This window comes from Perna viridis, chromosome 12 (genome assembly GCF_037379345.1).
Source record: "Perna viridis isolate PV_CMFRI_1.1 ecotype Kerala chromosome 12, ASM3737934v1, whole genome shotgun sequence".
Lineage (NCBI taxonomy): Eukaryota > Metazoa > Mollusca > Bivalvia > Mytilida > Mytilidae > Perna > Perna viridis.
This window is the reverse complement of record NC_142456.1, coordinates 26835704-26849912: the sequence shown is the minus strand read 5'-3', so window position 1 is coordinate 26849912 and position 14209 is coordinate 26835704. Positions and strand designations below refer to the sequence as shown.

At 30.5% G+C, this 14209-nt stretch overlaps 1 protein-coding gene across 14 annotated transcripts in view; it reads right to left on the bottom strand.

Moving 5' to 3' along the window:
* Positions 1–922: 922 nt before the first annotated feature.
* The window catches only part of LOC148601868 (uncharacterized), a 73104-nt gene continuing 59817 nt past the window's right edge, over positions 923–14209 (bottom strand). For 8 of the 14 annotated variants that reach the window (XM_088556770.1, XM_088556762.1, XM_088556766.1 and 5 more), the window contains 6 exons: positions 14107–14142; positions 11156–11331; positions 9763–9798; positions 8258–8422; positions 7406–7586; positions 923–6890 (listed from right to left, as the gene is read on the bottom strand). In XM_088556770.1, the coding sequence (XP_088412896.1) occupies positions 6645–6890; positions 7406–7586; positions 8258–8422; positions 9763–9798; positions 11156–11331; positions 14107–14142 (840 nt within the window). In that variant the 3' untranslated portion in view covers positions 923–6644. Of the gene's footprint in view, positions 6901–7405; positions 7587–8257; positions 8423–9762; positions 9799–11155; positions 11332–14106; positions 14143–14209 lie in introns of all 14 variants that reach the window. The other 6 variants (XM_088556773.1, XM_088556764.1, XM_088556767.1 and 3 more) reach the window with 3 other exon arrangements.

Sequence of the window (14209 nt, the reverse complement as noted above, 5' to 3'; positions counted from 1 at the left end):
TTTGAAGACATTTCCAACATTTTTCAGTGACTTATATATAGGTACTCAGTTTAACTTACAGTATTCATCAAAATATACTCTTTCATCAATTTTTTGTCAAACATAGTAACCACATACGATACCTTTCATTACTTTGTTAATAGGACATGGTTTGGCAAGTTAGTGATTCAGGCTCTTCAAGAGCATCTTGTTTCCATTTATAATATTGTTGAGTGGAACCAACTATAGGCAGATCATTAAGAGAGATCAAGGCTTCCAAAAAATTGAATTCATGTTTACTGAAAACCAGTGATATATTATCTGTTCCTAAACATTTTTGCAATGACCCAAAAAAATCTAAATATATTGATAACTCAACTTCGTAATTCTTCATCCTTTTCAGCCTTTGATTTGTATGGCGTTAACATGAGTCATGCCAATGTGGACATATATACAAAACTGCTGACCATATCTTAATGTAGGCCCTCTTTACAACAATGCAAGAACCAAACTAATGAGCAACCCACAATATAGATTTACTTTTACTTGTTGGTAATCTGCCACTAAAACAATATAAGACTGTGTTGGACCCTGTACTGTGAAAATATTTTAATTCATGGATATCAATTGTAGTGTAGTGGATTAGGGAAAAAACGCAAGTTCGTGGATTCTTAAATTCGTGGTCTGGAGGTTTTCAGTAACTACATCAACGGAAACCTACTTTTTATTGGAAACCAAAATTCGTGGTTTGGCATGCCCACGAATTCCACAAATATTGGTACCCCACAAACAGTAGAACTTTCACAGTATATACCTCTGTTAAATGCACTAAAATATTCATTTTTGTTTAAGCTGAATTGGGACTCATCATAACACACCAAACCATATCACCTAATGTTATATTTTCACTGTCTCCTGTTCACTTGGTAAAACTTAACACTAGTGAATGTGTATGCCTATACTTTATAGTTATTATTATTTCAGGAGAAGAATTCATATTATTTTACTTAAGTGTGATTCATTTTGTTTTTATTACAAATAAAATATGTTTAAACTAAACCAATTAAGGAGGTAGACTAGGGTAAAGGACACAACTCTTACAAATCATTGAAACGTTTGTATTGAGTATTTTACATCAATCTCATGTGAGCATCGAAGTAACTTGGACTGATTTCATTCAGTTTCAAAGGACAGCTTGAAAGGCTTTGGTGAAACTGAGTATGATACAAACATATCACTGATTTCAAGAGTTATTTCCCTTACCCTAGGTCTACCTCCTATATAACCTGAACAAACAAAATTATATAATTTAATAAATATATTTAAAAAAAAAGGTTTACTTAAAATGCTTAACATTGCATGTATATGATTGAAACCTATAATATATATTCCATGAGTGGTATTAGTAGCAATGACAACTGAAAATAAAGTCAAGATAAAAATATTTCAGAGGAGAAGACTTACAAAGTAAACTGTAATGTTAAAAAGACATCTAGAAAAAGACTTCTCAAAGAAATTTCAATAATTTTTTGGTGTATTTTCAACGAACTGATTTAAAAAAAATTAACATGAGCCTCTATATAAATTTCAGGTTAAAAAAATATAATAAATGTAAAAAAAAAAAATCAAAATTTATCTTTGTAATACTCATCTGCTGCCTTAATTAAGTCCAAAATCGTATCAAATGCCGTGAAAAGGTTCTTGGTCATATCAAGTTAACAACAGATGCAAACATCTTTCGAAAATACATTTATGGAATGTTTAGAAGCCTCATAAACAAATGTACATTAGAATTCAATGCTCAATAAAAATTCTAGGACGGACTTGTAAAAATACACTTTTTATATAAAAAGCACATCTTATGCATGTCAAATAAAAATAAGTAAAAGTGTGGAATTTTACACATGATTTTGTATATATACAATATATAAATGTATTCAGGACGGTATTTACATTTTTTATCACAGTATGGTTTGGTCAAAATGCTACCAACATATGAGAAAGCTATACACAAGTCATAATTAAAATTGTAGCAAAATAAAAATAAACAAAGAATTACACAATTATAAAAAAAAAAAAAAAAAATTTAAATGATACATAGAAAGTAGCTACATGGTAGAGTGTTCTCTGCCTCTATGAAATTGAAAAATCCTTATATTTTGGGCTCATAATTCTGTTTCACAATTTTGAGCAATCCTAAATGTACTTTCATCCAAATAGGCATCCCAAAGGAAATGTGTCGTTGGAATATTTCATATATATATGCAAATTGACACAAATTTAAATTTCTAATAGAAAAATAAAGTGAGCACTACAAAACAAGTTTTTTTCTAAACCCAAACATTATTAATAATTTCTAAAAAGAGCCCTCAGCTGCCTGTATTGCTATTCCCAAAGATTAAAGTTACACTTTTTGTAAAAAAAAGTTTTCAAATAATCATGCTAGAAAGTGACATATTCCATGCTGTTAATATGAAAATTTCTATTTACAAAATGATCTAATTAACAGTATATGTATAAGCTAAATTTAAGACTAGAATGTAAAAATGGCCAATGGTTATTTTATGATAAATGCAATTAATTGAAAAAAAAATATCAATTTGAAAATGATATCAAATTTACCAAGGGAGACAACTGTTCCATTTAAATACACATGTAATGTTCAATTTTAATGTCATCTGTAAGTGACCCTCATGTTCGTCAGATGACTTGAGATGACTGAAATGCATAACTGTCATTATGTCTGTTACACAATGAAAGTATTCAAATCCAAAAACATACTAAACTATATGAACTGACCTACTCCCTCTTATCACCAAATAAAATCCTACATGACAAAGAAACGAAAAATACAAATCTAGGATATATGGTGAAACACTTATCAATTCTCTATATGCAGAATTTGGAGTTTTCTCCCATCTGTTAGAGTAGTCTTTCTTGATATTGCATCAAACAAGTATGGTAAAGAATGTGTATTTTTCAATACATTTCTATCTTAACACTTTAACATAACTTAAAACACCTGTGTAATTGCACTTTAGATGATCAAGTTGTTCTCTTGGGAAAATTATTGTTTACTTTAACAGTGTAAAGGAAAGTTAACTCTACAAAGGGAGATAATCCAGAAAACCACAAAAGAGTATTGTGTAAACTACTCGGGCACTACCTAGAATGCTACTCTAAAGTATAAGTCAGTGTTTAGATGTATGAATTTCAATGTCCCATCCCTCATGATATTCTTGTTCAATCTGTAATTCTCATGGCTTATCTTGAGAAACCGTTTTCCCTTCAAGCAGAATAAAAAAAATTATAACTATTTACGTATTAAATAAAATACTAACATTGAATCTTTTTTTAAAAAAATGAAAATGTTTTGAAATGCAACCTTTTGTAAGGCATGAAACACAACTGATTTTTTTTAATCATGAGAAATTCAAAATTACAACCATATGAGAAAATGACTTACAAGGTCACCTTGTAGGAAAAATCATTCATGATGTAGCATAAAACAGAATCAATAAAAAACTTGGCTTGGGTCTATTAATACTATCAAATCCATCACAACCAACTATGTCAAATTTCACTTGATATGACTGCTTTGACAATACTAGCTGAGTCAAAAAGTTCAAATTACCCATGGCTGATCATGGTACAGCCAACTACCGATGAGAAACGAAACTCAACAACAAGACATAACTGAAGGGTGAACATAGCAAAAAAAAAGGAAATAACTTTCTGTTTTGAGTTAGCCTACAGTGACTCCATAATAAAATGATAATAAAATAATAATTTAAATTTCTGTTATTATATTTCTTTTAAAAACATATAGTTTTTCTATTCTAGTTACTTAACAATTTTATTTTGCAGGTTGATGTGGTATAAAAATACTAAAGGTTAAATCTCAACTAAAACTGGATTGAAAATTGTTACAAGCAAGTCTGAGGTACCCATCTACAAAATAATACATGCCAAACTGCTACTGCAATAATATTCCTCATTCATCATTATAGAGAAGTAAAAAGCTAAACAAAACAGAAAGCATAACCAAAATGAATGCACTAACACTTCTAAAAGTCATGCTGGCTACAAGGAAAGAGCCACAAGTAATTGTTCTTGAATTACGTAGTGTATCAGAGGTTCTTATCCTAATGCATTTCCTGCTCAGATCTTTTTTTTTTTTTTTTTCAGGCCTAAGATCTTTGTTTTTTGATACAACTGTTATAATCTGCATGACTCTTAGAAGTGGTATTACTATAAAGATATGAGTACTAACACACTATAACAGAGTTATGATAATCTATACATGAAAATCTACCTGAATAAGTTACACTGAGATTAAAATAAAAAATACTTATACAAGTACAGGTATAACAGCAAAAAATTAAATACTGCATAGATGCCAACCCCATTTTGATACAATCAGTCAAAAAGAATAGAGTTGTCACTTCTATCAGTAATCATCATAAAAATTGATACTGACTTCATGAATTTGTCTTGGATGAGAAAGTGTTTCGTTCACTATTCAGAACAATAAGATTTATCTTAACGGAGATCGATAACATTAGTGAAACCAGAATGTACTGCATATTCCAAATCCCCAATGTATATATTTCTCTACAAAGCATCCAAATGATCAGAATACGTATTCTAAACGGAGCAATTCTGACCGGAAATGATTGGAAATCTGTAAATAATAGATTGATGACCTTATGACCATATTTCTACAGAAATTCGTAAAAATTACAGATGAATCGTAAAGGTTGGCATCTATAATACTGAAGTAAAATAATTTCAAATCAAGGTATAATTTGCATAATGTGCAAGATAGTAGTAAGCCTTTATTTCCTAGGGGTTAGTCAATTTTCAAGCCTTTATTTACTGACAGTATGACTAATCCTCTTAGAAGGAAGAAGGCTTTATCTAATATTTTCCTACTCATTTCTCTAAAATCTCCAAAATTCCAAATTCAGGTTATAACATGCTTCAAGCTAATTACACACTAAATTGGACGACATGCATAAGTGTAAAATCTAAGAAGAAGCTAATACTGACTACAAATTCTCTGATTATTTTTTAGGCATACATGTTCATGTATAATACCATGGCACTTGAAAATAATAAATAAAAATACTACTATAAATACTAGCTAATAAAGAACCAAATATCAAAAAAATTCTACCAATAAGTATTTTTATAAAAAAAATAATGAAGTGGACAATAGAGAAACTTACTTGATAAAAAAGTTAATCATTAGGCACAAAAAATTTTAGTCTTCAAGCATACACAGACAGATATTGTTTATGTGAAATTCATATGTTAACATGTTTTTCACATAGAATTCATTAACATGAACTTTATGTGAAAAGTTCACATGAAATCTGTAAAAATTTCTATATACTCAATCTGGGCGAAAATCATGCGAAATATTTTTGCCTGTGTATGTTTCTATTTAAAGAGACATCTACTAAAATTTTACAAAGCATCATGTAAATTCATTCTTTCTTCATACATAATTCAGAAAGAAGACCGGTATTGAATACATACTACGGAAGGTTGTGCAATAAAAATGACATTATATTATAGATTTTGGCACCACCTGAACAACTGTAAGGCGACAACAAATATTTTGATATGAATTGCATAATTGAACTAGTGTTTAAAAGTTAAATCACTTAAGTGTCAGTCTCTATAAGAATCAGGAAGTGGGTGAAATATTGTATGAACACCCACCATTTTGAATTTTTAGTTTGATTAATAGCACCATCAAAATCAAGGAAAACAGACAAGATTATTAATACTATTTTAGTAAATTGAGGTATAATTTCATTGAAACACACTGAAAATGACCATTTCAAAGGCAGACAACTTCGTAAAAAAGTTTTTTTTTTTTTGTTTTTTTTTTACATTCTATTGAAAATTTCTAGCAAATCCAGTGATGCAGAGATAAAAAAAAAAGTCTTTTCAAAGAGAGAAAGCATCCTTCAGTGAACTTATATTGTCAGTTTGGTGGGTTTTGACATACATGTTTCTGATTTTTCCCATTTTGCCTGATTCTTACAAAAACTTACACTTAATCCACACTCAACTCATGTACAATTATTCAGTTATTCAATGTGATACTCCTGCAATCTGCACTTGATCACAATGCACTATTGAGTCAAATAATCAACACTCACCCACTCTCTTGACAATTTATCGACATTTTATGTGGTTATCACCAAACACTGAAAGAAAAAAACCAAATATTGATAATGAATTCAGCATTCATTTTGACACTTAAGTCATATACAGAATAGTATAATAATCCTACCATTTCTTTCAAAATTAAAGGCTCATTACAAAACAAATATGTTTGCACTTTTTTGTTGGAGTTTTTCCTTTTAACCTCATTCATTCAATGATTTTTTTTTTCAATACAATTTAAAAAAGAGGAAATAACTAAAATAAATTTTATAAAATTATTAATAACAGACATGATTTTACAATTCAACAAACAAAGACTTTGGCAAAATCAGATGTGTATCTACAGTAAAAAAAGAATCATATTGTTTGAAAACATAGAATTCCACTTTAAAGTAGAAGAAAACTAGGTCTGTGATAAACTGCAGAGAGGGGGTGGAAGAGTTCCATTAATATCAACCATTCTTATTAAGTAACAATGTACGTCATGTACTGAAGTCATGACCGAAAGATTCTTCACTTCCTGTCTCCCCACGGTACAAATCCATCATGTGACTTGTGGGATAAGTTCTATTGAGGTAGTTATCAATGTTCTGAGTACGGAAGGGCACTAAACTGTCTACATAATGGTCTGGGTCATTAGCCCAGCTTGTGTCAGCGTTGCTGCCAATGCCGCTGGTCCCTCCTGCTATACTGTGACTACGAGTCTCGGGAGTTAAAACTCTGGATATCTGAAAAACACTAATAAAATAAGAAAGAGAAGGTGAGAAAGGGAAACTGTTAGACATTCACACAAAGATGGTGGTTAGTGGTATAGAAAGGATGACTGAGAAAATATAATAATAGGATTTTTCAGCAAATAGCCTTTTTTACTCAACCAGTTAGAACCAAAACCTTTACTAAATAAAAAGCAACAAAAATCAAAGCAAAATACTGCAAATTTCGTTAAACCTAAGGGAAACATTTTTTTTCTTTTTTTTCTTTTTTTTTTTTTTTTTGGGGGGGGGGGTATTTAAAAATCCTTCCTTTGCTTTACATTTTGACTAAGTAGAAGGACATTACATGTAAATTGGAACCTGTTTGATCCATCCCTTGCGTTTTGTGTTTTTAAAACATAGACTCATTATAAGTAAATAAAAAATAATCAATTTAAGTATATCAATAGTCAGGGAATTCAGAAAAACAAAGAAACTTGAAACAGAAATGATGTAAAAGAACAAGAAAATATTATTGGTATAACACTTACATCTCTATCTTTTCCAACTTTGTAAGCTTTTAACAATTTATCTAAGGCATGTTTCTGTTGGAGTATCTGATCAATGCGTTCCTGGAGGCGAGAATTCTCTTCCTCCAAAAACTTAGTCCGTACTTGTAATGTCGATACCTGTCGTCGCTTTTCCCGTAATTCTTCTTCATAGTCAGTTATTCTACAAGAAAACCAAGATTAACTTTTAATGACCTTCCATTCTTTCACTTCCAAAACAGTTTTATTTTCTTACCTCGACATCAATTCAATAACATATCAATATATGTGTGCCAGAAATTATGTCAATAGTGAAAAGAGTCTACCGGTAGTTGACGTCAAAAAAGTTGTAAGCATGAAATTTGATGTAGAAATTTATATTACAATGTATTTTTTTCTATCATGATGTCAATGAAAGAGTTTTAACCATTGAATACGAAAATGTGGGAAAAAATTATAGTCTTTTTGGCAAAATCAGAAGTAAATATACAGTAAAAAAGAATTGTAACAGTAAAATCTGAATTTGAATGTGCGGAATTCTGCTAAAAAGCGGAAAAAATCATGTCTGTATGCTAATGCATATCCCTTTTAAAATGTAATTAACCGATTGTTTTTTTTTTTATGCTTTGCCAATGTATACAAGTATTAAATACTGCATTAAACATGTCACACCACAAATGTATGAACTTGTGAAACTGATGATTCCTGTGAAGTGGTTCCTGAGAAAAGTGGAAGAAAAAAGAAATATCAACAATGAATTCAGACTAAAGGACATTGATAAACATCAAAGCCCTCTGTGTTAAAAAAAATATTTTGTAATATTATAACTATCTTCCACCTAAATGTAAAACCTACTTAGCCATCAACTCTCTCTTCTCATGTAATATTCCCTGGTAGTTTTTATCCATTTTTTCCTTCCAGTCCATCTCTTTCCTGAGAGAATTTCTTGTTAGACGAAGATCCTCTTCACAGCGGCTTATTTGCTCTTGCATTCTTGCTCGTTCTTTGGAGTATATTTCCCTGCAAAATTCAATGAGAGTTATTACTCTATGTTTTAACAGACTACTATGCCTAAAAGCATAAAGAAGACGTAAACAGTTTTACATTACATATAATCACTCATGTACATAATGATGTTATCATATATAAATATTACAAAACTATAATGATCTATAATGATATAAGCATTTAGATTTACAAGTTATGTATAATACATTTCCAAAAAAAGTTAATAACATAATCTTCCATACAACAGGGAAATTGCAACATTATACCAAGTCTCGGATATATGTGAGCATAGGGGTTTTATGGCAGGAAAGTTAAAAAATTACATAACTGACAAACTTAACGCAACAGTCTAAAGAAAAGTCTGTATAAGAAAAGGCAATATCAGGGTAAAAACTGGAAACAACAGAAATCATAGCAATGGTGTTGACTTAGTACAGGCATTTCTAGAAGAAATTGTGGGTTAAACCAGGTTTCATAGTGCACTATTGAAGTAAATAAATGTCTTATAGCCTATTTATTTGATACAAATAATCAACACCTGATTTTAACCATGGTCAATTGCACAAAAAAAAAAATTCATTGGTCCAAAGTTCAGGACTCTCAATTTCTAATACAGGACCAGTAAAATTTCATTTACCTACGTCCTGGCATTATCATACATTGTATTTACACTTTGTACATTTACAATGTGGACCTTTCATTTCAGATGCAAAAAACATCAAGGACCTGTCACTCTCGAAAGTTATTTTAAACCACTGTGTATTTTTTTTTACTTGAATGTGAATGCTAGTCGGTTAACTCCCTAGACATACCTCTAACTATAACAATGTTAAACATGCCACATTAATTGTTAACTAAGTTCAGAGAGCATTGTGTCAGTGACCTCTAACAACCAAAATAACTAATAACCCAAAAATAAACTGGTGACTAAAGTAGACAAATTACCATCATGCACATGTTTCCAACAAAGGATTATACACAGATGAAATAGTTTCACATGATTTTCACATAACTAAACAAATACATTGGTTGACAGAGTTCACATGACATTCACCTGAATCAAGTCTTCACAAGAAAGTCATGGGAAATTCAATCACATGAAGTAAGTTTCATGTGAACTATTTTTGAATGTGTACCAGTATTACATGAACCCCCTTAGCAAATTTTCATTGTTAGATTTTTTAATAGTTATGAGTTTCAAACACATGTTTATGTGATATTGTAATTTATAATTTATAAACATAATGCTTGTGGCATCTTACAATACATAATATTTGTGTGCAGACTGATGGAAATTCACATCTACGCTGAAATAAAAAAAATCTAAAAATGTAAAATTTTGTAGGACATACTTTCTCTGTGTTGCTATATCATCTGAGACAAAGCTCCTGAAAATGAAGACAAACATGAAGTGTTTATTCTAAAATCAAAGGTCCTTAAAAGTGGAGAGATGAAAATGAGGTCTAAATTCAAAAAATACTATAAACATATTAATTTCCATGTTGTACTGATTTTAGTGGTGGTAAAGAAAATGCAAAAATAATACCTGCAAAATTTATTTTTTAACATTATTTAAGTGTAAGTATTTGTAAGAATCAGGCAAATGGGAAAAAATCAGAAACATGCATGTCAAAACCACCGATCTGACAATCTGACAATGTAATATCACTCAAGGATACATTCTTTATTTAAAAAGATCATTATTTGATCTATCCATCACTTCGGCTTTGCTCAGAAATTTTTCAATACATTCTTACAAAAATGAGGTTTTGACACAGTTACCTGCCCTTGAAATGTTCATTTTCAGTGCATTTCAATGAAATTGTAACTCAATGGTCCAGCATGATATGGATTTTTTTCTGTTTTTCTTGATTCTGATGGGGCAAATAGTCAAATTACACTATTTAAATGATGTTTTTTTTTTATACCATGTTTCACCTACTGCCCGACTCTTACAGGGACTGACACTTAAGAATTAATTTAAAGGGAAATTGGTACATGTAAATAAAAAAAGTATCTGGTTCAAATATCCATGGAAGGTTGCTCTGCCCAGCTCATACTTTTGATAAACTATTTCCGATAGGAAGAATAGTTCTTTCAATAGCAAACTAAACAATTGTTACTCCTTTGTACATTATAATTATGATAATCAAAGGACTCGAATGCTACAAATTTTAGAAAGAGTAGAGGAATTGCAATGATTCATCAACCAAATCAATAAGGCTGCAGTGCTGAGAATTGTCAGCTTTCATCAATTGTATTTTATTGCACTATGACATATACACAACACTGACTTTGAGTAGGGTTTAGTGACCTTGACTGCTATTTTGGGTCTTGCACAGACAATATATGTATAAGACAGTCATGTCCCGCCTTTTTTTGCTTGGAAATAATTTTATTCAAAACACATGTATAAATTTGTAATGATTGATGTTATGAAACAAAAAAAATGAAAATCTCTAAATTCAGAAATGATTGTGAGCACTAATTATCACAATTCTTTCATATCAGCCACAAATGTAATTTTATTTTTGGCAGATTGAACAAATTCTCTCAACAATCATGTGGAAAATATCATAAATGCGAAATTTAATTATTGCAAATTTAAGTCAGTTACTTTTTTTGCAATAATAAAAATATCACAATATTCTGGTTACAGTTAAATAGTTAGTTTTGAAGTTAGCAAGACTTAATCAGTTTTCCAAATTTTTTTTTAGCTAATTCTAAACCTTACTTCAAACCTACCTAGCTCTCATGAGTTTGACTTTTGTTTTCATCTTCCTCTCTTCATATTTCCTCTCCTGCATTTCTCGTCTCTCGTTCACAGTCAACAACTCATATTGCAAGTCCTTAATCTCTTTCTGAAGTCTGACAATCTGGTCCATCATTGACCTCTTCCCAACCTCTGTCATGTGTTGTTGCTAAATAATGTAAATTAAAGACCAGCATGAAGATAGATATATATATTCATATATACATGAATAGTTTTGCGAGGTAAATATATATATATTATAAAATTTTTAAAATGTTAATCCAGCACTATTTTTCCCAGTCATTTTGGCTTATGTATGGTGATGTGCTTTTACAAAATGTAAATAGAAGAATGAGTATTTTTGGCCCCATCTGCAAAACATGATTTCTCACCAAGAGATAGTTTACGACTTATAATTTTTTTTATTCATGGAAAGACGCTTTAAGACTGTAACAACAAAAGAACAAATAGAGTGGTAGCAACTTCCCATATTTGTATTTGTTAAAAATATTCAAAAGCATTTAAAAATTTTTAAAAATGAAGGAAGTTATTCTGGATATGCTAAGATAAGAAACAAAATGTATATAAAAAGAAATCTAGTAAAGCTATATTCATGTATAACATGCAAATAAATATAATTATGTAAGGCTTATAGAGAATCTAAAGTGTGCAGTTTTAATCAACAAAATGCATACAAAAGAAAGAAGATATTACATGCAACAACAAAAAATGTTTGCATTTCAACATTATATACAGTAATTTTGAAGCCCTCCTTGGCAAAAATACATAAAAAGAAGGAAATATTTTTTTTACAATATATTGATGCCCAAACAACACTTCTGCAGACAAAAATCAAATGTAATCTAATTTCTGAACTGTTCATGCTACTTCTGTGATAGACTGACCCATCTTCATATAAACACATTAAAATCCAACTCAACAGGAGCATTAAAGAAAGACAGACAGACAGACAAACAGACATAATAAATTTCTGCATGCCCATACTTTGAAAACAGGATAAATAATTTAAGCCCCCTCAAAACAAGAGGCTCCCAGGAGGCTGAATCGCTCACCTGGTTAAATTTTGTCTTTCAATGGCAATAAATTTAACAAGAGGTTTACTAATAAATTTGATCTAAGAAGACTTTGGTAGGACTTATCATAAGTCAATACATGGCTTAACAGAAAAAAATGAAAACTTAAACACAGATAGATCTCATCATGCTGAACACTTTTCCACTCAGAATTTGGCTTAATCTAACGATTTTGGAGATATAAAATCGAAAATTGACAGTCTAACCCCTATGTTCTATTTTTAGCAAAGGCTGCCATGTTTTTTGATGGATCAAAAATCTAAACACAACTTTTGTGCAATATAGGAACATCTGTGGAAAGTTTCATATAATTCCTCTAAGTAGTTTCAGACGAGAAGATTTTGGAAAAATTGTTAACAGACGATGACAGTGGATGCCAAGTGATGGCAATAGCTCACATGGCCTTCGGCCAGGTAAGCTAAAAAACCATTAAAGAACAAAACAAATAACAACATACATTTTTTGAATCTACTTCTTCTTTAAGCAACTACATACATTTCATATTAATTTTTTTTTCACTTTGAGCACTTGCAAATATTTTCAAAACACTGCAAAATAAAGCAGCAGTGACACAATTTTTTTTTAATTTCATAAAACACAAATACATTTCAGCTGAGCATCATACCACCAGTTAAAAATAGTCATGCATGGAGCATAAACAGCATACATCAAAATTAAACATCATCTCATTATACATGGTCGTAAGAATGAATATACATGTATGATATATATTTATAGCACAGACAATGAAGATGTTCAGAAGACAGAGTTGGTTGTTCTTTGATTAAGTAACAATCACCTAATTAACGTCCTTAAAAAGTCCAATGAAGAAATGTGTAGGAGATTATTGATTGATGGATTATGGTTTAACATCCTATGGCAGAAATTGATGATGAGAACAATTTTCCAATCAAACAGACCCTGCTTTGTACTAGTCTGATATGCTGAGCTGTGTTTTTGTTGTGCTAGCTTACAGAGGCAACTGTCCAAAGGTAAGGATGTTACCCCACTCAGACACATTATTCTGACTCCAAGCAAACCAGTCATCACTCTATCTCCTATAAATACTCTGTGCTTGGTGGAGAAGCATTGACTATACCAATTTTAGACTTTGGTGTAACCTGATTGACGTCTGAACCTACAACCTCCCACCCTAGAGGTCTACATACTACCCTGAGACCACTCATGTGGTTGAGAAGGGTTTTTTAACTTCTATCTGATTATTCAATAGATATTGATAGAAAGTTTATATCTCTTACTCAGTTACTCAGTTGTCAACTACCCACGGAAGTTCAACATATGATTGTTATTTAACCAACTCTATCTGCTATACATCATCATTGTATATGATGTAATGTAGAAAATTAGTATAAAGTAACTGTAATACATTTGCATCTAGAGCTTTAACTTTATTTTGTGTCTTTGAATTCAAAATTGAATTAAACATAATTTTTACGGCAAAGGAAACCTTTGGTACCTTTTGTAGAACATGGACATATTAAGTTGAAGAATTCTGCTTTGAATCCTGGCAGCAATTTTAAGACTTACTTTTTATAGCCAAGAAATTAAACAACTTTCAGAAAGAAGTGACAACAGATGACTGAAAAAAAAAACTGAATAAACAGATGGACAATTTGCTCAAATACTTTGGTAAGATTTTTTTATTTTAAAACTTTTTTTTATTTGTATATAAAGCATTATGTTATCTTAGGATTGTAAATGTTATTGATGAAAGAAAAAATCAGTCTCAAAGACACAAACAAAGTAACAAATAAAATGAACTGTGTAGATGAAGATAACTAAGCATGCTAAAAAGAATAAAGGAGCGCTATTTGTGCCCATTGTAGTACCTGACCATCCCAGTTTGTAGAATACAGGTTTGAATCCTGGCAGCATAAAAATAAAATACCACATTAGTTAAATCTACAGACAGAATATGGACTGTCATATTTT